At 43.5% G+C, this 24,568-nt stretch overlaps 1 protein-coding gene across 1 annotated transcript in view; it reads left to right on the top strand.

Moving 5' to 3' along the window:
• IRS2 (insulin receptor substrate 2) overlaps positions 1–22,504 on the top strand; it is a 37,765-nt gene extending 15,261 nt beyond the window's left edge. Inside the window, exon 2 of the mRNA XM_029604880.1 lies at positions 22,374–22,504. Coding sequence (XP_029460740.1) covers positions 22,374–22,378 — 5 coding nt within the window. The 3' untranslated portion in view covers positions 22,379–22,504. The remainder of the gene's footprint in view (positions 1–22,373) is intronic.
• Positions 22,505–24,568: the final 2,064 nt, after the last annotated feature.

Here is a 24,568-nt window from a genome sequence, read left to right as displayed (position 1 = left end):
AGCACGACCTCTGGTTGTTGCCATTAGGCTTCATGGGGGCTTTGTTGCCGGTTGCTAGTCTTAGGTGTGTTGGGGAGGGATAGTGGAGGTGCTCTGGTTTTGCTCAGCAGCTTGTTTAGAAGAAGAGGGTTTTTCTAGGTATGTACTGTTCAAAGAACAAATCTGGCTACCAAAGTTTACTCTTTGGTATTGCAAAAAAAATTGGTAAACATTGGATATAACCATCCATAATTGAAAAAGAAGTTGCAATGATTTGCGCTATTAGATTCACTCCACGTTGGATGTGCGTTGTAGAGGCGCTAATCCTCTTATTGCATTAGGGGATTAATTAGCGCCTATAGAACCCGCGTCCAACTGCGGGTTATATAGGGCGCTCGGCTGAGCTCAGTGTATTGCATCGGCCCCTAGATGGGTTAGGAGGTCCTTTCCTATACCTGAGCGAACTGGGAACAAATTGGGAAAGCTGATAATTGTGTCGGCACACGTATCTACTAAAATCGCCCCCAGTTACGTGGTACAGGCGGCATTTATGCACACATGCCCTCGTCCATATAAAGGTGTGTACAGCCTATTTAATACTGTACACATTTTATAATATGGCCACGTCCTTTGGTGTGAGCCGGCATATGCACGTATGTGTTCCCGTGCGACTGTGTCAGAGTTGCCATCTAAGTCCCTAGAATGTGTACTAAACCAGTCCCATAAGATGATAATGCATGTAAATGAAGGAACATTTGATGCAAATTGGGCATCAGCAGGCGCATGCTAAATAGTGTTGTGCTTTCCTCTACCCACATTGGAAGCAGCATGCATGCTATTTCCAAATATTGAACACTTGCCTTGAGCAAGGTGTTAACCTTTTGTCTATCATGCTAATTCAAGTGTTGCATTGTGGGTTTCAAGATGGAGTAGAATAGAGTAGGGGTGGACAGCTGCAGTCTTCGAGGGCACATGTGGTGGGGTGTTCAGGATATCCCTAATGAGTATGCATGAGCGACTTGCACGTGCATTGCCTCAGTTGTCCGTAAATCTATCTCATGCAAGTTCGTTAGGGATAACCTGAAAACACCACCGATTAGGTGCCCTCAAGGACGGGACTGGCTTATCCTTGGAATAGAGGACCAGGGAGACAAGAGAAGCTGGAGAGAGAGAGGAGAAGGCCAGATAGAGGGAGATGGAGGAAATTGAGGGTGTGGGACAGACAGGAGGACAGCAAGGGATGCAACGGTGGTCATGGACGTCTGCACTCTTATCGCATACCTCCTGATGTCTGTGCTCAACCTGGGGACCACATTGTCACCATGTTCCTTTCATAGGCACCTGCAGTCGTGGGGAAAAAAAATTAGGCACCCCCTGGTCAAATGATTTTTTTTTTCTTTCAGTGAATAGAAGCTGAAACAACCTCTCCACCGCTCAAAGTTAAACCCCAAATTATAAAATAGAAGTGATTCCTCATGTAAAACTTTGTATTTGATGTCACCGTGCAAAATGCTACAACCAGCACCTTGAGAAATGTACGGGCAGTGCGCTCGGTTCTGGGGCAGATGGCACGCTCTTCACTCATTTGCCCACAGTTTCATCATTGGTCCTTAACTTCCAGTGTCCTTTACTTTCATATTCTTTATTTTATTTTTTTTTGTTTGCATATAAAACAAGCCTTAGTGCACCAATGCAAAATCCCCAGACTTATTTTCAACAAGGACTTCTCCCAAGCCTTCTGGGTTGCTTATGCAGAGTAGCAGATGGCTTTGAAAAATTCAGATTTCTTACACAAAGCTGAGAAGGCTTTAAGGGAGTCGGTGGACAGAAACCATTTTGACAGAAACCTTTCCTATAAATAAATAAATATAATTTTTTTCCCCAGAGAAAAGAGAAGAATGTTCTCCGTACCCATTTCAGTTCATAATAGATATATTTTGGTGGTTAGCGTGACGGATGATGCTTCAAAGGAGCTTTGGGGAATGTTTTCATCCTGTTACAGTGTTGAGTGGTTCCGGGTTATATTTTTGAACCTAATCGGAGGCTCCTCTCTGAGGTTTTTATCCGCAAAGGACCAGCTTTAGAGTAGGCGGAGCTAAGTTCAGAGGCCAGATAGGTACGGTTGTGACAGAAATGAGTCCCTCTAGGCGGGTTGTAATTATTATTTTTTTTTATATATTCCGACATTTGATCTGAGATATCGCATCGGTTTACATTCAGGTACTGTAGGGTTGCCCCGTTTTTCACTCACTTACGCACAGAACTCTGCCCCCCTCCCCCTGGTTAAAACTTTTCAGCTGGGATTTTTCTATGGCTAGAAAACGGCCAGAGCAAAAGTGCTGCCGCCAGACCTGCAGCGTGCTGTCTGCTCGCGGCACTGTAAGATGGGGATTTCTTTTTTTTAATTTCACCGTGGCCCTTCTCTGGCTGTGTTTGCCTGCTGCAGGCTCCCCTCAGCTCAGCATTGGCGATTCTTCCGCTCAGCACTTCGGGAGCGGGCGCTTCGTGTACATTTTAAGCTCCCACGTTTTTCGCTGGGGGCTCGAGGCGAGCTCCGTTCAGGAACTTGAAGGCATTTCACGGTCCCCCCCACGGGGCTTGGAATCTTAAGATTGTGACTTTGGAACTGGCCCGCGGGCCCACGTGTGCGCGTTTTTCCGGCTCGCGGCCAGAGCCGGCTCCATTTTATAACACGTGTGCGTACGTGCACGCCTGTTATAAAAATAGCCCGGACGCATGTACGCGCGTGCACGATTTTAAACGAACACGCGTAAGTGGGAGAATTTTATAAGTGACGCGCGCCAACACCGTTTGCCATTTTCCCAGTTAGCCCAGTTAATATAAATTCGATATTGAAATATAATATAAATTCTGTATTGAAGTCCTGTATTCTATGTTGAAGTCCTGTATTTATTCTGTTTTGAAGTACTCGATGGGTTGTAAGTGTTCCTTGTTTTTCAAACGTTCAAATGTTCCTTGTATCGCTCCCGCGCGACGGCTCTGTTGTACTGTAAACCGGTGTGATTTGTATACTATACAGGAATATCGGTATATAAGAATTTAAAATAAATAAGTTACGGGATAGGATTACCAAACCTCCTCGTTTAATAGCCCACCCTTAAAACTCTGCTGACCAGCTTAGATTATTTTTAAATTAACTTACACGCCGTCCGTCGCAGCACTGAGGTTACGCGGCAGGGGGACTCCGGCGCGTGCCTGTGAACGTGACGCGTTTCCGTGCACATCTCTCGGCCTTCCCCCGTGACAAGTCCACGCCCCCGCCCGAGACCACGCCCCCACTCCTGATCAGAAGCTGGTGCGCGCAGCAGGAGGACCCGCACGCTCACAAAACCCGCTCGGCGGGCGCTGGCCGACGTGTGCGCGCGCCTCCCCGTTTTGGCACATGCAGGGCTTTGAAATTTCGCCTTTTGAGTTGTTTTTTTATATCCAAGATAATGGACTTGCCAGGGTCACAAGGAGCCTCCGCTAGATCTGAACCCCGGTTCATCTCCTGCTGCAGTAACCACTCCACCGCTAGTATACTCTTAAGTTTTGTATTTGAGAACGCTATACATGTGATTTGCCTAGTGTACTAACAAATCAAGCTTTAAATGCAAAGTGCCTTCAATGGAAAACGTAGTTTGCTCAAAAATTCTTCCTTTTTTTTCCCCTCAGTTGTGCATAATTACAGATCAAGGAGAAATCTGTTGAAAACACGGGTTTACGTTTTCTTCTAGGCAAAATGACAGGGGTTTTTTTTTTTTTAATTCTTGTTTTTTTGGCTTGAAAGGAACAGGAAAACTGGAATGAAAACAATAATTTGAAGATTGCGGGGTCAGCGGAGTTCAAATGGAACACTCGGTGGAAACAGCGCTCGGGGCTGTGCTTAAGCGTTTGCTGGCAGATCGCGCGGTGGAGGTGGATTGTGCTCTCGGGGAGGGTCCGAACATAAATCTGCTAGCTGATACTAAACACTGCAAGACTTGGCTTTTGTGTGCTTCAAAGCAAAATTGTGTGGGGGTTTTTTGGGTTTTTTTTTTCCTTTTCCCCAGTGCTTTGCAGAAGTAGAACAGGTGAAGCCCTACCCGGCCCCCACGGAGTCACGCAGAGCACAATAGGTCCTTGCTATTCACCCTTTGGTCCAGATCTTCACGGCCCTGGGGGCAGGAAACTTGGCAACCTCTAGCCAACATTCCTTTACCTTGCCTTTTGTCTTTTAAAAGAAAACAAAAACTCGGGCTGCTTTTGTCTGGGGCGCATCTTGCGAACGTGGGTTTGCCCGTTCAGGAGGGGGGGTTAGCTGGTTTCTGCTGCAGTGCCTGCACCCAGGGACCGGAAATGATCTGATCTGCTCTGTTGCCACCTCTGCTCTTGCCTTGACTTGAGGGCAGCCAAGCGGAGGGGCTTCCGACATGGAGGGCAAAAGCCGGAATAACTCTGAAAGGCTGCTAAACTCCATAGTGGTTTTAGGCCTGGCTTGCCTTGCTAAGCCCGGCCTTGTTGCCTGTGCTTTTTCAAGGGAAGTGACATTGAGTTTAGGCGTGGAATTTGCAGACAAGAATTAATAACATTAATAGGGCAAAATGCCTCCTTCCATCTGCCTCCGGCATAACGGAGCCAGCTCCACTGCTGCTGTTTCTGCTCAGGAGTGCTGGCGGACATAATCTTTTCGTTTGAGAGATTTGGAGAAGCATTTTTCTTTTCTCAGCCATGACTTTTTTTTAATCTTTGGAGCATCTTTTTGCCTAATATAGTTAAGAGTTAGACTCTTCAATGATTTGTGTTTTACATTTGCTTTGTCCGAGGTGTATGTATGCACGCTCTGACTTCCCAGGTACATGCAAATACACTGAGGGGCGCACGTAACCCCTGAAAACCTGCCTCTTCCACCCCCTGCGCGCGCCGAGCCTATCTTGCATAGGCTCAGTGGCATGCATAAGTCCCGGGGCTTTCCTGGGTGGGGGGGGGGGGGGGGCGTGTCGTGGCTGGCATGTCATCCGGGACGTTCCGGGGGCGGGGCCACGGATGTGGTTCCGGGGCGTGGCCGCAGCCTCCGGACCAACCCCCGGACTGGAACATGGCGCGCCGGCAGCTGGCTGGCGCGCGCAAGTTACGCCTGCCTCAGGCAGGCGTAACTTGTAAAATAAAGGTAGGGGGGATTAGTTAGGGCTGGGGGGATGGGTTAGATAGGGGAAGGGAGGGGAAGGTGGGGGGGAGGGCCGGAAGGAAAGTTCCCTCCGAGGCTGCTCCGATTTCGGAGCGGCCTCAGAGGGAACGGAGGATGGCTGTGCGGCTCGGCGCGCACAGGCTGCCGATTTTGCGCAGCCTTGCGCGCGCCGACCCTGTATTTTAGAACATGCACGCGCCGGGTTGCGCAAACAAATCTACTTCCGCGCGCACCTTTTAAAATCTACCCCTGAATGGCTGCCAGGGGATTAGGGAATAGCTATTGAAGGACCAGCTTGTATTAGTTACATCAGTCCATAAAAGCTTGGCAAGTCACCATCTTGCTAGATACAACCGAGGCCAGGGCTGAGCGCTCCTGGGAACATTAGAAAGAAATACACATTTGAGTTAAGTGCCAAAAGGCTGTTGAGACTGGAAGACGTTGGGCCCATACAGCTGCTCTTTAGTTTGTGTTGATAGCGTCTCTTGATTATGTGAACGAAAATGCCAGTTAGCCAGCGCCTGTAGTAGTAAAATTTCCATTCATCTTCACGCCAAAGTGAAATTAGAATTCTGTTCCCTTGGAGTTCGTTCAAGCTTGTTAATGGCTGACTGTTTCTCAGGCAGGTAAAATATACGCAAGACTATGGTTGTCTGTCGAAGGAATGGGTAAGAAGTAATGTGGCGTCTTAATTTAGAAAGCCTTGTATCATGGATGCAGATACCATGATCTTAAATTCTTCCTTTGATAGGGTGCATTTTGCTTGTACTTACAATAGGTTCCAACGCGGTGATTAACAAAGAAATGCAGATAGGACTAGTGCATGTACTAACATTGGAAAATACTGCAGAGCCTCCAGCTGTCACAGACTTTCGTATCTCGCTCTGTTGTTTCCGTAGGCCTTAGTTCAAGATCTCCTTTCTCTTCTCTCCGGGTAGCACTGTACTGGTTGCAAGTATTCAGGTACATGAAGTGAGTACCCGAGACAACAGGAAACCAGAGACTTGCCCGAGGCCCCCGGAGCATGTGGAAGATGCTGATTTTGGACATCCAGTTTCCCGTTGCTCTAGCCATTCCCCTTGCACTTGGGGAGTAGAAAGTGTGCCCCTTTGTCTCAGCTGGTAGTCAGGGTGGCATCACTCTGGCCCTCTGAGGATTAGTACCTCACCCCTCGTGAGCTTGGAGCCTAGTGGATGGGGATGGCTGATCCTTCTGGTCCCCTTAGAGCCCCCAAGTATCGCAGTGATGCACGGAGAGCAGATAAAGACCAAACGTCCACCCAGTCTGCAGAAACCAGATTAGCAGAAGAACAGTTTTGTAACTAGGGGTTATGATCATCATAATAATAAAAAGAAATGTGTACATGATACAGAAGAGAGAGAGGACCTAGGGATAAACTCACAAAAGGAAACATGGACAAAAGATGGCTGAGTTTTAGTAACGTAGTGGTAAACCTTCATTAAATATGAGGGTAAGATTGACTAACATGAAGGTGGGCCGTTTTGCTTTATGTTCAGTTATGGTTCTGAGTAACCTCCATCTCACTGTTTCCTTCCTACTTCAATTCTGTCTGAGCAAACCTCTGGCCAACAGCAAGTGGTGGGTTTCCGCATTTTTGCTTATAGGACAATGCCAAATATCATAGTGTACAGGCACCTACCTGCAAGAAAGGTTCCCCAGTGCCTACGCGGAGCTTTCCGGCACGGTCATGTTTACCAGTAGGTTCTAATGCCCAGCTTTGTCTCCCTGCTAGATTATTTTTCTTCCCCTCTGCAGTTTCTCTTATCTCCCTGACATCCGCGTGTGCTTTCCGACTTCCACCTGTCTTCCTACCTCTGTTCCCTGCTGACTGCCTTCCCCTCCACCTAGTCCATACCCCCGCCCCCCCCCCCCCAATCTTAAAATGGCAGGAAAGCTTCAGCTTTCTTCCCTGCCGCTGCTCCCACTGAGTGGGGAGGGAGGAGCGGCGTCAGGGCAGCCGTGCCTGAAGGAGGAAAGCCAGGCCTTTTGACTGCAGGAGTTGGCACCTCCTTCACACTCTCGGTACCGCAGCACGTACAGGCGACCTGGTCTGGCAGCAGTGGCTGGGGAGCGGCCCGAGTACGTGCAGCCTTGACGCTATGCTGGAGGGGTCCCTTTCACCTCGACTTTGTGCTAATGAAGGGGGGGGGGGGATCCGAGGAGGAGGCAGTCAAACGGGCTTGAAAAGGTAGCAGAGGGAGAGCCCCGTTGTACTCCTAGTGCTAATGAAAATGTGACACTGCTGAGGGATGACTTATTGGGGGGAAGGCAGTTTAGTACCCTCATGGCAGGCACTGGGCAGAAGCTTGAATCCTGCTGTGTGTGTGTGAAATTCAGAGTGGTTATTGGGCAGGTTGCCATGTGTGTTAATCATTTCAGACGTATGCTGCCTCCGTCGTTTGGACATCTAGTCCATGACTTCTGTTCCTGCCACATTGCTGTTTAAAAAAGTTCATAGCCAATAAGCTGACCGGATGGGATGTGTTCATTCAGTTCAGCACTAGGCTCAAATTTAAATTGCCACGTTAACAGTCGAGTAGTAAAAGTGACAGCCTGTCTGAAAACCGGGTTAGTGGTAGATTAAACAGAGATTGAGCTGGGCGTGCTCCAGACGTCCAGGAATCTCCCCTTCCTATTACAGTCTAACCTCTTGTTTCCCCATCCTAGGTAATTTGGGTTTTTCTCAGTAGATTTTTCAGTTCTGGACTTCCAAGGGCTCCTATGTTATGTTTCCAGAAGTGAAAGGAACAATATGAGTTGGGTGATTTAAAAATGATTTCTTATATTTGCAGCTTAGACATTACCTTCAGACATTACCTTGAGTTAAACTTCAGTCCTCGATTTGGGAGGCCATAGTTGATCCATTTTTTGATTTGAGGACTTTAAGTGAATGTCTCTGTCTAAATTACATAAGGCTTTTAGTAAACTTGGATACTGAGGACAACTTTGCAATCTTGACTAATAGATGGAATCGGGATGGGTTTTTCACAATTTGGCCGCAAATGATTAGTCTTGTGTTAAAGATCTATCCATCAATAAGCACTTCAGGGAAAGTCAGAATACATTTTTTGAGATGAGTGTATGTTATCAACATTTTAGCTTTTGAAGCGCAAATTTCTGTTACGGAGAATTGTGACAAATGTGATTCGGTGGTATTGTCCTGCTATCAAACAGTTCTGGGTGAGAGTGGTTTCTGATCTGCTTTTTGGGAGTGTTCCACCGTCCCTACTTCGTGGGACCGGAGATCGTCTGTCCCGTCAGGAAGGCTAGGGAAGAAGGCCATTCTAGCGCCCTGGATCGGAAAGGACCCTCCAACATTCTGGCGTTGGAGATGCAGATGGACAACCTATCTCATTCTTCTCTCACTCGCTGGGGAACTACACTCAAATCCCATCTCATTGAATTCACAGTATCATCCTAAATGCCTGAAGTGGTGGCTGTTAGCATCGGTGATCATTTTTATTCGGGAGGGTGGGGAATGGCAAAGAGAAAATGGATCTTTGTGTACTTTTACTCGGTGTACAGAAGCACTAAATGTACATCGAGTGTGGACTTTGTATTTAATAAAAACCTTTTAAACATAAACAGAGAGTGTGCCAAATGATTTAGTTTCAGACATGTCTTGATGCATTTCAATGGAGGCTCTAAAACCTGGGATCATGGGATGAGAGTGAAAGAGAATAGACTCTCGAGTGATCCTAAGAAATATTTCTTTACAGAGAGGGTGGTGGATCCATGGAACCAGCCTCCCAGTTGGAGGTGGTGGAGACAAAACCAATATTTTATTTCCAGAAAGCATGGGGTAAATGCAGGGAATCCCTGAGGGGGATGTGATGGGAATTGTAAAGCGAAATTAGTTGGGAGGATGGGCAGACTGGATGGGTCATGCGGTCTTTTTCTGCTGTCATGTTTGTGTTTCTAAGAAAAATATCCCAAAGGGGGGGCCCCTAGAGAGGAAAGAGATTTTCTGTAGGTGCCCCATGGGTTTGAACCCTACCGTAAGCAGCACTTCAAAATCAACCCCCAGTAGTACAGAGCCAGCTGCATCTTGAGCACGGGCTCCAGTCTGTGAGCTGTAAATAAGCGTTGCACGTGGGAGTGCACACGTGGACAAAATAAAGACAAAGCCATTCTCTTTAGAGATTGTTGAGGATCTCCTCAACCATCACTGACTCTCACTCCCCCACCCCTCCCCAATCCCTTCCCCCCACCCAACCTCACCCTTTCCTTCTCCCTCTGGACATACCAGGCTAATAACTGCCTAGGATAAACCTATGTTTTTGTATCTTACAGTTTTTGTTGATTTATATATTTTTCTCTCTCTAATTGTTTCTTAGTTTAAACTCTGTACTGTCTTCCATTGCCCAGGTTTTATGCTCCCTGTTTAATGTAACTTTACTTTCTACCTTGATGTTAATTGGTTTCCCCTCAGTTACATTGTAAACCGGTACGATAAGACCTAGTCTTGAGCATCGGTATAGGAAAAGAAATTAAATAAATAAAAAATAAATAAATTGTTCCTTGATCTCCCGTTTGCTTTTAAATGAAAAGGAGAACCCAGTAGCAGGGGGAGCTTAAGTTAACCGTGAGGGTGCATTCCTGTTTGTCTCCGTTAGGTTTGTCTATTCTTCCCACCCATTTGAACTGAGGACGTTAAAGGTGTCCATCTTTAAACGCTAATGTGGTATGTCTGTTTCACAAACACCACACACCCATTTTAGACACCCCCGTATCTGTTACATTGCATATATATTATCCACCAGAGTTTTGGCTATTGAGGTGTGGCTTTTTTTTTTTTTTTTTGAGTGTATCCATAAAGATAAGAAAATATAATTTGAGAATACTAATTTTTTTTACCTATCTTGTAGATATTATTAATGGTATACAGATGAGGATTTCTGCCTATAATTCTTGCTTTCTAGGATTAAACTTTTTCTTTTACTATATGCTTAATCACATGATTTGTTTGACTCTCCCTCCCAAGAGTTCTGAGATTAAAGTGATGGGGTTTTTGTTTTTAAATGACGTGAATATTTTCAGTTCAGACTGTACAAAGAGAGAACTATTTAAAATACTTGAGGGCTGGCCTGGCGATTGTGTTGCAGAGGGTCACCAGTTTGATTCCCCCGGTGGGCCCTTCCACACCTCAGGTTGGCTGGGGTTGGGGATGCTGCGGAGGCAGCCTTCACAGCCACTTCATGGTCTTCCTTACAGGTTGACGCCTGATGGCTGCATTTGGAACCCATGGTACATGATCAAGGAAGGAGCCCAGTGTGCATGGGTCTTGGCCTCAGGGCATTGCTGCACTGACAAACTAGGAACAACAGGAGGGGAAGGGTCTGTTAAATAGGCGAAAAATCCCCAGCTAGCTGCGAATGAATCCTAGCACTAGTTATGACTGACCTGGAAGATAAGAGGAGCAACTGCCTAGCCTAAAAAGATACTTGAACTGCAGAACTATCACTTTGTGAGGATGGACTTGAAGGTTTGGCTGTAAAGATTAGAATATATATCCACCTTTCGAGATGATGATGATGATAAACTAGGACATTCTGAGGACCTTATAAACCCGAAAAAAGCATACCAATGGCAGTAGAGAGATCATGGGTGAACTGCAGCAAGGTTTTTCTTCCCATAAGAGGAGGTTGGCATTTGGAATAAACTACCTGAAGATCTGGTTACTGTATGGGCCATATGCTACTTTAAACATGGAAACATATAAATGATGGCAGAACAGGACCAATGGTCCATCCAGTCTGCCCAGCAAGCTTCCCATGGTAGTATCTACTGTGCCCTGCAGGTTACCCCCATGTATTAGTCAGTGCCGCTTGACGTGCTTTGCTTATGGACTTGGCCGTAGAAATAGTCCTGTGTTTTTTGTACATCAGTATCCCAGACTGTAAAAAAAAAAAAAAAAGTCATGGCTCGAGTTGGTTGTCTCCGAATCCAAATTCCATTTTCCTTCCATCCCACACCCCTCTCCTTCAAAGCAGAGAACGATGTTGCATCAAAGGCATTAAGACTTATTGGTGAAGGTTAATAATCCCATGCCTTCTGTTAAGGTTAGTAACTGCTTCTCTGTGCAGGTTACCCCCCATGCTTATCAGTTCTGCAGACTGTAAAAGTCGGGGTCCTCTGTTGCTTTCTGAATCCAAGTCCCATTGAATTGGAGCAGAGAGCAGTGTTGGAGTTGCATCAAAAGTATCAAGGCTTATTGGTTAATAACTGCCGCACCAGCAAGTTAGCCCCATGCATGCTTTCTTTGTTTCTTTTAGGACTTGGCCGTAGAAGTAGTCCTAAGTTTTTTCCCTTATGTCTGCATATCGGTATCTCAGATCATAGAAGTCGGGGGCCCTCTGTTGTCATCTGAATGCAATTCCTTTTTTCCCCTGCCGTCCAAGCGGAAAGCAATGTTGCAGTTGCATTAAAAGCATCAAAGCATATTTGTTTACGAGGTCATAATCATGCTTTCTGATAAGAATAGTAACCGCCGTACCAGCAAGTTAAACCCCTGCATGCTTATCTCATTTCCGTCCTCTTCCTTTAGAGATCTACAGTGTTTATCCCATGCTCCTTTGAATTCTTTGACTGTTTTCTTCACCACCTCCTCTGGAAGGGCATTCCAGGCCTCCACAACCCTCTCTGTGAAGAAATATTTCCTGAAGTTGGTTCTGAGTGGTCCCCACTGGAGTTTCATTTCATGACCCTTAGTTCTATTGTTTTCTTTCCAATGGAAAAGGATCAAAGTCCATACATCATTGAAATCTTTTAGGTTGAAGGTCTGTATCATATCTCCCCTGCACCTTCTGTCTTCCAGGGTATACGTATTCAGATCCTTCAGCCTCTCCTCGTGAGGGTCTTGCAATACAGACCCTGTACCATTTTTGTTTCCATTCTCTGGACGTCTCTATTCTCTCTCTATCCTTTCTGAGATACAAGCTCCAGAACTGCACACAGTACTTCAGGTGATGCCTCACCCCAGCACCTGTACAAGGGCATTATAACCTCCTTTTTCTTGCTGGTTATTCCTCTCTCTATGCAGCTCAGCATTCTTCTGGATTTAGCTATTGCCTTGTTACATTGCTTTGCCATCTTCAGATCCTCAGACTGTATCGCCTCAAGATCCCTCTCTTGGTCCGTGCACATCAGTCTTTCTACCCCAATCACATACAGCTCCTTTGTATTACTGCACCCCAGATGCATGACTGCACTTCTTGACATTGAATCCTAGCTGTCAAGTCTTCAAGCACTCTTCAAGCTTTCTTTAATCACTTTTCATTCTCTCTACTTCTTCAGGCGTGTCCACTGTTGCAGATCTTAGTATGATCAGCAAATAAACTTATTTTACCATCTATCCTTTCCGCAATGCCACTTACAAAGATATTGAACAGAACTGGTCCCAGTACTGATCCCTGTGGCACTCCGCTTAACGTGGCTCTGTCTTCAGAGTAAGTTCCATTTACCATTACACGCTGTCTCCTATCGGTCAACCAGTTTGTATTCCACGCCACCACCTTGGAGCTCACTACCAAGCTTCTCATTTTATTGACCATATCAAAAGGTTTTCTGAAATTCAAGTGGATCACATCGAGCGCCCTTCCTTAATCCGATTCTTTAGTTACCCAATCAAAAAAGTCAATCAGATTTGTCTGACAGGACCTTCCCTTGGTGAATGCATGCTGTCTGGGGTTTAGCAACCGACCATATTGTAGATAGTTCATTATCCATTTCTTCAGCAGTGTCTCCATTAATTTTTCTACCACCGATGTGAGGCTAACCGGCCTGTAGTTTCCAGCCTTCTTTCTGCTACCACTTTTGTGAAGCGGGACCACCATCACTCTTCTCCAATCCCATGGCATCGCTCCCGTTTCCAGGGATCTATTGAAAAGGCCGTGCAGTGGACTCGCCAGCACATCTCTGAGCTCCCTCAGTATCCCGGGATGTATCTCATCTGGCCCCATGGCCTTGTCCACTTTCACTTTGCCTAGTTCTTCCCTTACATTCTGGTCTGTAAACGGAGTTTCGTGTACCCCATCCCCATCTTCGATCTTGTCTACCAGCAACGGTCCTTCTCCAGGTTTTTTTTTTTTTAGTGAACACCAGACTGAAGTATTTGTTTTAACATTTCTGCTGTTTTTTTGTCTCTCTCCACATTTTGTTCCTTGTCACCTTTCGATATCACTATACCACCGGACCTTTCTTCTTTCTCTGATGTACCTGGAAAGTGATTTATCACCTCACGTTATCTCTTTGGCAATCCTTTCTTCATCTGGACCTTTTTGCTTTCCTAATTTCGTTCTTCATCTCCCTCAGAGAGAAGGGACAAAATCAAGAATGCAAAAATATCAATACCTAAACACTTCTTTGACAAGGCAAATCTTGAGAAAATGATTAATAATTTAAGAGACCATATAATTTAAATGTAATAGAAAACAAACCAGAAAAAAGGATGACAATCACAACAGAGAGATTATAGGCACGCTTTAGTAACACGATGTTAGGTTCCATATTAGGGGCTACCACCCAGGAAAAAGATCTAGGCATCATCGTGGATAATACTTTAAAATCGTTGGCTCAGTGTGCTGCAGCAGTCAAAAAAGCAAACAGAATGTTAGGAATTATTAGGAAGGGAATGGTTAATAGAACGGAAAATGTCATAATGCCTCTGTATCGCTCCATGGTGAGACCACACCTTGAATACTGTGTACAATTCTGGTCGCCGCATCTCAAAGAAGATATAGTTATGATGGAGAAGGTACAGAGAAGGGCAACCAAAATAAGGGGAATGGAACAGCTCCCCTATGAGGAAAGACTAAAGAGGTTAGGACTTTTCAGCTTGGAGAAGAGGCGGCTGAGGGGGGATATGATAGAGGTCTTTAAGATCATGAGAGGTCTTGAACGAGTAGATGTATTTACACTTTCGAAAAATAGAAGGACTAAGGGGCATTCCATGAAGTTAGCAAGTAACACATTTAAGACTAAGCGGAGAAAATTCTTTTTCACATAACACACAATAATGCTCTGGAATTTGTTGCCAGAGGATGTGGTTAGTGCAGTTAGTGTAACCGGGTTCAAAAAAGGTTTGGATAAGTTCTTGGAGGAGAAGTCCATTAACAGCTATTAATCAAGTTTACTTAGGGAATAGCCACTGCTATTAATTGCATCAGTAGCATGGGATCTTCTTAGTGTTTGGGTAATTGCCAGGTTCTTGTGGCCTGGTTTTGGCCTCTGTTGGAAACAGGATGCTGGGCTTGATGGACCCTTGGTCTGACCCAGCATGGCAATTTCTTATGTTCTTAAGTTTCTTCTTAACTTACAAAAGATAGTTGGCATTTGCAATAAACTACCTGAAGACCTAATTAATGCTGTGCCAGTTTGCTGCTTTTAAAGGAAAGGATAATGGACTATTTTGAAGCCAGCAGATTACAAGGATCCAAAGCAGCTTGATTTTACAAGATGATGATAAGAACATAAGGCTTGCCATACTGGGTCAGATCACGCCAAACCTGATCCATTTCTTTTCCTGGGTGAGCACTGGATGTGGTTCCGTTAGCTTTCATTAAAGCTTTTGCAGTTAGTCCAAATACATTGTTCATAAACTGAGCGGCATAGGAGAGGATTCTGAAATAACTGGATTAGAAAATATTTGAGCGCTAGACAACAGAGGGTCCTGTGACACGGAGTTCACTTCAAGGACAAAGAGATTATTATCAGGGAAGTGCCCCAGGGGCTCAGTTCTGTGTCCAGTTGTGTGATTTTTCTAAGTGATACTGCAGAGGGCTTGGTAGGAAAGGTTTATCTTTTTTTTTTTTTCTTCAGTTGATATGTAGACCTGCAAAAGGTGGGAACTTCAGGGGAAGTAGAAAAATGAGGGAGTTATCGAAGAGCTTGAGGCGTGTTCAAGAGTTTGTTAAATAAGATGTAATGTGAAAGAAACTAGGGCCGTGCATTTAGGAAGCAGTTTATGATCAGAGGATAAGATACTGATGTGCATCATGGAGTAGAAGGATTGTGGAGTGACAATGATGTTTCAAGAACTAAATGCTAATGTGCATATCTAACGCATGGTTACTTGCTAAAATAGTATTTAAGCCGTAGGCTCCAGTTTTAGTTAAGCCACTCCTTGAAGAGCTCTGGAAAAAGCAACGGCTCTAGAGGACCCAGTTCCTTGTAGAGCATTTCTAAGCTTCACAGAAGGACATGTCAGCTGTTTTATTTGGCAATCCACTTGCTGAAAAATGGGGCACATCATCCTTAAGTGAGCACCATTGGGCCATGTTGGTTCCACTGTTAGTGAAATCTCAGCAGTACGAGCAGCATTGCCTGATGTTGGACTACTAAATTGCATCAGATGGTAATAACGTCTGATGTACTGATGGTATGGGATTTTATTGAATTCAACGTGCTACCTCATAACCGGTACCTGCACTTTCTGTGTCGTATGTGTTCAAGAAAATAAACGAGACAGTTAGAATGAGTGAATCCCGTGGATTTATTTGGCATAGGATGGAGGGATCGAGGATGATGGTACACCCAAAGCCTACCCCCCCCCCCTTGAAGAAATCCTGCTGATTTTGAGGGACAGTGTAGTGGCAGGTTATTCCCAGTACATTACAGGAGGTGATAGTCTCAATGATCTGCATTGAGGCAATATCTGTTGTCCAGATCTGGACATCCGTATCTCAAAGGATTTCAATTACACACAAGCTGTGGAATTTGTTGCTAGAGGTTGAGGTCAAGGTTAGATGTATTTCTGGAGGTCAGATCTATTAATAATTAGTAGCCAGGTACATGTGAGAGTGAGCAACAGGGAAGAGAACATCTCATTAGGATCTGCCGACGGCGACCCAGATTGGCTGTGGTCTGAGAGAGGATGTTAGGCTTGGTGGACCATTGCTCTTACCCAGCATGGCACTATTTATGATCTTATTATATACCGTGACCATGTAAGGAAGGGCTATCATAATGGTGCAGAATCTGCCCTATAAACCCTTTGAAATGAGACTTGAACTGAAGGGAGGGAAGGGTATGATAAGACATTCAAATGCTTCAGAAGTATAAATCATACACGTGAATTGATTAGTTTTCAGTGGCAAGGAAATTTTATTTTTTATTTTTTTTTATTTTCTCCCTAGAACAAGAGGTCATGATACAAGCCGTACAGGGGTTAGACCAGGAATAACATAAGGAATTATGTCTTCAGAGTGTGATGGGACATATGTCCAGTCTTTTTTTCAGAATTCACAACAAGCTCGGGATAAGTGCAAAGGATGCTTGGTTGCAAGGATGTGAAGGTAAAGCCGGAGTAAACTCTGGCTTTGCATCGGGAATGGATCTCCCATGTTATAAAGTCGGGCGTCCACGTGCGTGCCCCGGGTGGCGCGCGCACGTGGATGCCCGCGCGCGCGCAACTTTATAAAATCTCTTCCCCATAACGAATATATCCGTCCCGCAGAACAGCGAGCCAGAATTTTGTGATTAGCTAAGACTCTTAAGTGACTGTTTTGTGTTTTTTGGCCTCCTGTTTTTGTCTACTCATCTACTGATTGCTTGAGCAAAATAGACTGGTCTGTTTTATTGATGCTTGTTTGCATTAGTCAGCTGCGAGGTTTACATCCGTAACTTCAAAACGAAAGCCCATGATACGGTTAGTAAGCAGCCTGCTACAGCTTGTGTGTTATTGAGTGGTTAGCATGGTTACAGATGGCACAGGACAAACTATAATTACAAAGTGGATGTGATTAATATCTTCCTGGAACGTGAAGGGGAAAGTGGCTGTAGTGCACAATTTTTCCAGTGAGAACAATGATACAGGTGAATTAATACGATGGCATTGATCTGAAAGTGTTGTTGGTATGCGTGTTTTCAAACACTTCTCCACCCTTTGAAATAATACCAGTGCATGAGTAATTGCAATTTAGTTAATAGGTGTGTGCATGACGATTAACCGTTTGTTGGCTAGCACTGCGGCACAGATACTGCAAACTGACTTGCTGGGCGTGTTGCTTTTCAAGAGACAGTCTTCGAATACATTTGTGATGCTGGTGCCTTGCTGTAAGTTTGGAGGCTACAAATTTGTGGCTATGTCCTTGCCTAACCTTAAGGATTGTGCAAATGCCACTTTCGCATTCTCTCTTTTCTATCCTATACTCGCTGAATGGGCTTGTACCTAGACATAAAGATGTTCATTTTTCAGACCTTATTCAAATTACAGGTTTGTTTATATACTGTTGTTCCAATACAGACCAAAACAGTTTACAATTTAAAAACGTACGTAGAATGTGAACATAGCCTCAAATTCCACAAAACATTACACAAAAACCAAATACTTGCTTTCTGATTACTTTACTAAAGCATTTCATGAAGCTGTATTTTTTTTTTTTTTTAGTTTTCTCTTAACACTTTTTTTGCATTCACTCCCTACTTAAATATGCTGACATCGAGCTCTCCAATTTAATTTATAAAGGTCATTTCGTAGAGTCATGTTTGTAGTTGTCTCTTCAAATTCGGTGCACCGTCTCAAATATTCTGGCATCGTATTCCATAGCGTAGGGCCTGCAGTGGAAATGGCCATCTCCCGGACTTCAGTGAAATGGACGCTGTGAATTGAAGGGAACTTTGAGAAGACCTTTATTTGAAGATCTTAAGGCTCTTTGTGGTAGGTAGAAAGGTAGGGCTGCTCCTAAGCAGACAGGATCTGTATTAGGAAGAATCTTGTGAATTGATGGTAGAACTTTACTGGATGCCATGCTGAGTTGATAACCGGTGGTCAGATTTCAGATGGTGCTTGTTTCTCCTAACTGGACACTAACTTCAGAAACATGCATCTAGCCCCCCTCTCAGGCTCATCTAAACTGTTGCAACTTCTAAAGGAGACAAGGAACCCTATTAACTGGGTAATAATTATGAATCCTTATCCCGTCAAGGCTGGATATAGCTGGAAAAAAAATTTGGTACAGGTAGATAGTGGCTGGCCTACATTTCCTTGCAGAGAGCGACAGGGATTTGAACTTTTAGTCTCGAGAGCTCACCTGCCTTACGGCGCACTAAATTTATCCTCGCACTACCACTCCCCCCCCCCCTCGCCATCCTTTTCACTTTTCATCCTTATACATCTTTTCTGTGTAGAAATGAGCACAGAAAGTGAATACAGCACAGGATTTGCAGTGCAGAATTTTACAATCCATCTCTCTCCTTCTCTTTTAAACATTAAGAGACCAATATTTAAGACACCCTTAAATAGATAACTTTGCCAGCTTGTTGGGCTTGACACCTATCTGGCTATCTCTTTATTGATTAAGAAAGTACATCAAGAACCAACGAAAAATAAACATACGGGAGACAATAATGTCAGCATGTACAAAAAAGGAATGTGCAAATTTCAAGAATACAAATTCAATGTGCTCCCATACTAAATTGACAGAGCCATTGTAATCAGCAATAGGTTTCCAAATAACATGGGGCACATTCAAAAAAACGTATAACCTTTCCAGTTTCCTGAAACAGCTTATACTGCTATAGCTAGAGGTATATCCAGAAGTTTACAATGAGACGGCGAGAGGGGACCCCTGAAATCACTGAGATCGCAGTACGATTGTCGAGAAAGATATAAGACCATTGACAGGGAAGATTTTTGTATTCCCAGACTTGAAGCCAGTAAGGATGTATTTTAATACAGTCAAAGAGCATATGTCCCGGGGTCCCCTCATGATTCAAACAATGCCGACATGTCCCAGTAGATCTCAATCTCGCCTTAATGCAACTTCACTGGGGGGCCAAGTGGTACAATGCATAAAAAAAATACAAACGCTGCACATTTCCAGTATTTCTGGGGGCTTGGTGGAGGGCAGTCATAGGCCTGCCTGTCTGAACTTGTGTTTTTGTTAGTTTTTTTCTGTCTTTATACAGCTATGTTTTTTAACCCTACTCTTTGGGGCATCTAGAGTTAGTCAAAAAAACCTATTCGACTGAATATCAGAGTTAGCCAGATAAGTTTCCCAGCTAAATTTAGCTAGGTAAGTGCCACTGGTATTTTATTCGTATAAGTTCCTTTGAATATCTGCCCCTAATAGTTTGGTTTTCTTTTGCCATCATTAAACCTCATGTTTCTAGTAAGTTCTATATTAGTCTGGCTTCATGGAGCAGCCGTGAGAATTGCATGGTGACACAAGTGAACAAGCTTTAACCGAGTAATGCTTGTAACCACGACATGCCTCGTAAAATGTCTTCTCCGGTTGCATGCAGCTTCCGGGAGCATTGACTTTCATATCCTTTGACCAGTGGAAAACCCAATTTGTGGTAGACGGGAGGATAAAAGCATGCTTCCTAGAAAGGAAGGCACTTCATGTTGAGGCTTGGAAAAATAACCTTTTTTTTTTAATTTCTAATAAGTTTTGAAACATAGAACCATTTTTTCCTTAATAATCCCTCTCTAATCCTGAAGGGAGAGCCTTGGAGTGTAGCTGCTGTCCATCAGCACCGCAGATGCAATAGGCTTGCAATTGCTCTTTAGTACATCACCCTAGTTACAAGAAGGCAGCTCTTTCCAGCGACAAGGAAACATAATACAAAATTTGGATTAAGGGAGAGGACAGGCGGAGAAATGCTATTTTACTTTAGAGGGCAGTGCTTGGGGGCAGATACATGTTGATTTGTTGATGTGGGCAAAGGAGATGGTTGATTAATAGCAGAGCAACTGGACAGGGCCCAGCACTCCTGTCGGCACCTACCGTGCCGCTCTGTTCGCTTCTCAGCACTTTCCATGTGCTGAAAATGCCTGGCGGTGCCTCGGAACCCTTTCGGGCATAAGCCGACGTCGTTTTTACACTCGCTGTGCTGGCCATTGCTTGCTGAGACCATGTGTCAAGAGGGCCCGATTCATCGTGGGGGGGGGGGTTGGTCAAGCAGGTGGGAGACTCTTTGGCCAGTCGAGCTCAGGAAATGCTCTTTAATGGTGTAAAGAAGCTAATAATAAGCCAACGTGTAATGCAATATGTTTGAGGCCAAGAGAACATTTGCAGTTAGTTACAAAAAAAAAATCAATGCGACTGTATTACATTTTATATCCCCTGTGAGGATATAATGGGGCGTGCCGCTTTTATAGAACGGAAATTGCCGGGAGACAGGACAGAAGGCTGAAGAGTCAATAAAGAGCTCCAGTTCCTAAACCTTTGACTCTTAAGGATATTAATAAAGCCAGTTGTGTTCTGCATGTCTGACTTTAATAACATATAGAACAGTCGGCGTGTGAGGCTGGACAATGACAGTTGTATGCATAATTTTGATGCTTAGAGCTAGTTTAGTCATTTATAAAAGGGAATCGCATGCCCTGAAAACGTTTCGTATTGCAGTGTAAATGTGCTTTGCAGACGAGGCAGACAGCGCCATTCTTTGGAAGCTGTTTTGTCCTTTTACTTCCCAGCCACAGAGTCCCTACGTAAATCGCTCTCCAGGAGTGGCTGACTTTATCGCTACCTTTTTATGTCTTTAGTAACAAAACATTGTGGATTCATGGAATTCTTGACTGCATAGCTATTTATGGATTTGTTTACAGTGGCCCGGAAGATTGCAGTGGCCTGCTTTTATAGTAATTAGAAAGGGACACAGTTCCTGATGCGAATACCAACTGAAATCTCCAAAATAAAGCTTTTAGACTTCTGTTTTCAGATCTGCTGCTTCCTTTCCTTTTTTATGTTGATGTATTTCTCAGCAAACAAAGGTTTGCCACAAGTAGGTCATGTGAGCGTGCTCTGTGATGGGCAGACCCGGGCCCGGTTGCCCAGCGCGCCAAGATTTTAGGGGGCAGCAAAATCCTGCCAGCGTTCGGTCCAGAGCCAATACCATCCAAGAAGGGGGGGAGTGCTGTGCTTAGAGCCACTGCCACCAAAGGTTCGCCTAGGGCGTCAACTATGCTTGCACCGGCCCTGGAGTGTAGACATTTGCTTCCGGAACTTGACGGAAAAACCTAAGGGCTTTTACAATGCATGTGGAGGACCTGCTGGCCTGCTCAGTTCATTTTTTTTCGTCTACCAGAGTCATCAGAAGCGTGAGCTTCGGTGGCGTTGCTTTTTTACTGTTTCTTTGTGCTTTTTTAATTCTTAAAAAAAACAAAACCTCATTCTCCCTCATGCTTTCTTAGGCACGTATTTTCGCAATTCTTAAATTTTCTTCTTCACACTACTTGTCAGCATGAGGAATATTTAATTTGTCTTCACCCACTGGAGGCCCAAAGCTGTCCCTTTTGGCTCGCTTTTTTTCTGGTTGTCTTAACTTCTTTAACTATGTCTTTTTTTTTTTTTTTTTCTCCTTATGTCAAAGGTAGCAACCAATGAATTTAAGTTCTGTCCCAAGTTGCAAATAGGCGATGTCCATCACTGGGTTTGCTACAAATGCTTGGGTTGCAGTATCTGTGAAAAAATGATGATCCCCTGACCGATTCGGGCTACTTTCCTACCTTGCCAAGAAGGAAGCTGGCATTAGAGGCTCGATACATGACCACAGTCTAGGTTGATGTCAAGGCTTTGCCCATGGGACATCTCTTTGGGAAGAGATGATTGCGCGAGGTTCCGATGAGAATCAAAGCTGTGGCGCCTTTATTAATTGTGTTGTCATGAGGACACTGATTAAAGAGGAGTTACATTTTTAATAAAAAAATATTCTCTAGCTTGAGGGAAGGAAATTAGAGAAACTTTTAACTGCCAACTGGTGTATCTATACGTTTTTCTTCCCAATATGTTTGTTTTAAAGAAGTAGGTGTAGCCGCTTAAAATTTGGAGAATTTACAAAACCCAAACATTTAGAACTAAGGGACATGTTTGTGCTTAGATGCATTGTACATTGAGGGAACTATTGTTTTCAGTTTTTATTTTGTTTTTCCTGGAAATATCCGTTTGCTATAATGAAAAAAAGAAAATGCAAACTAAATCTGTGGGGAAAAAAAATGTCTTTTTGCCCCCTTCCACTGCTTTCTTCCATTTTTGTTGTTATAAATACTGATAAATTCCTGGGAAAATGAAAAACCAAAAATGAAGATCCCTGTGCATATTGAAATCTGCCGTTTCATTGACTTCTCACGTAGGCTAGAACTGTTTTTCCCAAAGGCCAACAAAAATGCTGTGACTTTATTGATGACGTTGATTCTTGGGTGAAATGTGAAGACTGATGCATGCCTCCTAATATATTGTGTTTTGTTTTTTTTTAATTGCAGAGTGAAGAAACTTGTTTTCTCATCCCACGGAGTACAACATTCAAGCAAGCTGCTGCACGGACGTTTTGCATCGAAAGTTGCTCGAGGTTTACGTTTTGTTTTTTTCTCTATCCGAGCAATCACTTTTGTTTCGAAGACCATTATGTACCATACTTAACGCGATAGATGGGCAAGAGAGAAGGAAGCTTGCCTCACTTTGTTCCTGCCATTGGCATCTATCGACAAGCTGCTGCTTCGACAGGGTTCTTTAAGATGGCTGTTCGTATGCGGGAAGTTGGACCTTCTCAACTAGCCTTGAACTCATGGCCAATGCCTTGGGTTTCTCTTTTTTTTTTTTTTTGCATGGACGATCCCTATTTATTCTTCAGCAGGCTGGGAAATTTTTTGCTAGCACCGTCTCAAGCAGTAAAATCTGGTATTTACTGGCATATCTTCAGAATTACTACAGACCTACCTCAGTCTCAAGTGAAGCCGCATTGGTTTTGTTGGCGTTCAACAGGACCTCCTTTCTAATCTTTATGCTGAATGCGTCTCGAGAACAGGCGTCAGCCTTACTGAACTCTGAAAGTCTACAGCTGCTGGTTAAACCGAAGTCTCTAGCTGCAGGTTCATCCATCTCTCACACACAGTTCTAGGGTACTGACAAAAAAAAATCTGAAGACTCTCTAATTTTCTAGGTTGGATCTTAGAATGGTTACTAAACACAAAATTGAAGTGACCTAACCAAGTTTTAAAATACTAAACCTCTGTGAAACTAGTCTTTTTACTTTTGAGGGGGACTTATTCACTTCTTCTGTTTTCATGTCCTTCGATAGGTTAGGTACGTTTCCCCATCAAAAGCTTTTTTTTTTTTTCATCCATTTTATAGGTTCAGGTGTTTCTGCTAATTAAACTGAATTTTTTCCTCAGAACCAAAAACCCGCAGGCCCGGTCATTGGCAAACTGAAGGCTCTGCTTAATACTGTGATGACATTATGCCAGCTACCGATGAAAGCTGAGTATTAACTTTTGTAGCAGCGTCTTTACTGTAAGTACAGACCTGCAGTAAACATCCGAAGTGGTTGGCTTACTAGAGCCACTACCTTTATTTTGTAATTTCAGTATTGGAAAAGTCCCAGTGTTTTTGGCAGTTGTCATGTGTAAGCACTGTAACCTGACCAGCAGAATGTTGTGTCATCTTGTTGCTTTTTTTTTTTTTTTTGGACGCGTTTTTGAGTAACAAGTTTATATTAATTATTGTTGGGGGTTGCCTGTTCCAGTAGTTGTGTACTTAAAACACAAATTTGGTTGAGTTCTGAGGGTTATTATTTTTTTTACATTCTCTGTACTACATCAGAAACCGATTAAGGGGGAAAAAAAAATAACACCATTTTACACACATTCTACAAATTCTTAATTTTTTGGTGGAAGACAGTAATAAAGTCTTATAAACATAATTAATGGCAATGCAAAAAGTCTTCCTGCTTAACATGCTGAACTTTTTAGAACAGAGGATTGTATTATGAGACAAAGTTGAATGTAAAGTAATCTTTTCTCCTTTTTATTTTGTTGTAACTTGTTTGGGGGAGGGCGTCACAGTGCAGGAGTGCATGGGCCATACTATATTTGGTCTAAGGTCAATTTCAATGTATAGCGGTGATGTATATAACTTGTAAAAAAAAAAAAAAGTAAAACTTTCTAAGATTATTTTTAGTTTAATTTGAAAACAAAACGGTTGCAAATAAGCAAAATCTGCTATCTACAACCCCCCCCAACTAAAAGCACTGAAAGTTGGTACCTGCTGAATATGGTTTGGTTTTATATTTTGAAGTAATTTGACAGATTGTAATATCATGCCACTATAACAAATGGTTTATATTCATACTTCAGTCTGTTAAAAAAAATAAAACAAACAAACAAAAACCTCAAAACTTGACAACATTCTAAATTCTTCTATCTTGTACATTTCACAAAAGGCATATGCAATATTTACATTATTGATTTAGTTTACAGAATGGAACCAAAATGTATAATATCATTTGCTAGAATGTCATAATGTATATTGGATCTTTGTACAATCTTTTTGCCTGACCTTTTAAATTTTGAAATATTTTTTTGCTATATAAACATTAGCAGTTTAAACAGTGTTTTTTTGGTTTTTTTTTTTCTTTTTCTGGGGTATGTACTGTTTCAGAATCTCAAGATGTTAAATATAT

The sequence above is a fragment of the Rhinatrema bivittatum genome, chromosome 5, assembly GCF_901001135.1.
Source record: "Rhinatrema bivittatum chromosome 5, aRhiBiv1.1, whole genome shotgun sequence".
Taxonomy (NCBI): Eukaryota; Metazoa; Chordata; class Amphibia; order Gymnophiona; family Rhinatrematidae; genus Rhinatrema; species Rhinatrema bivittatum.
Note: the sequence above shows the minus strand (reverse complement) of the source record. Positions and strands in the feature narration are given on the sequence as shown.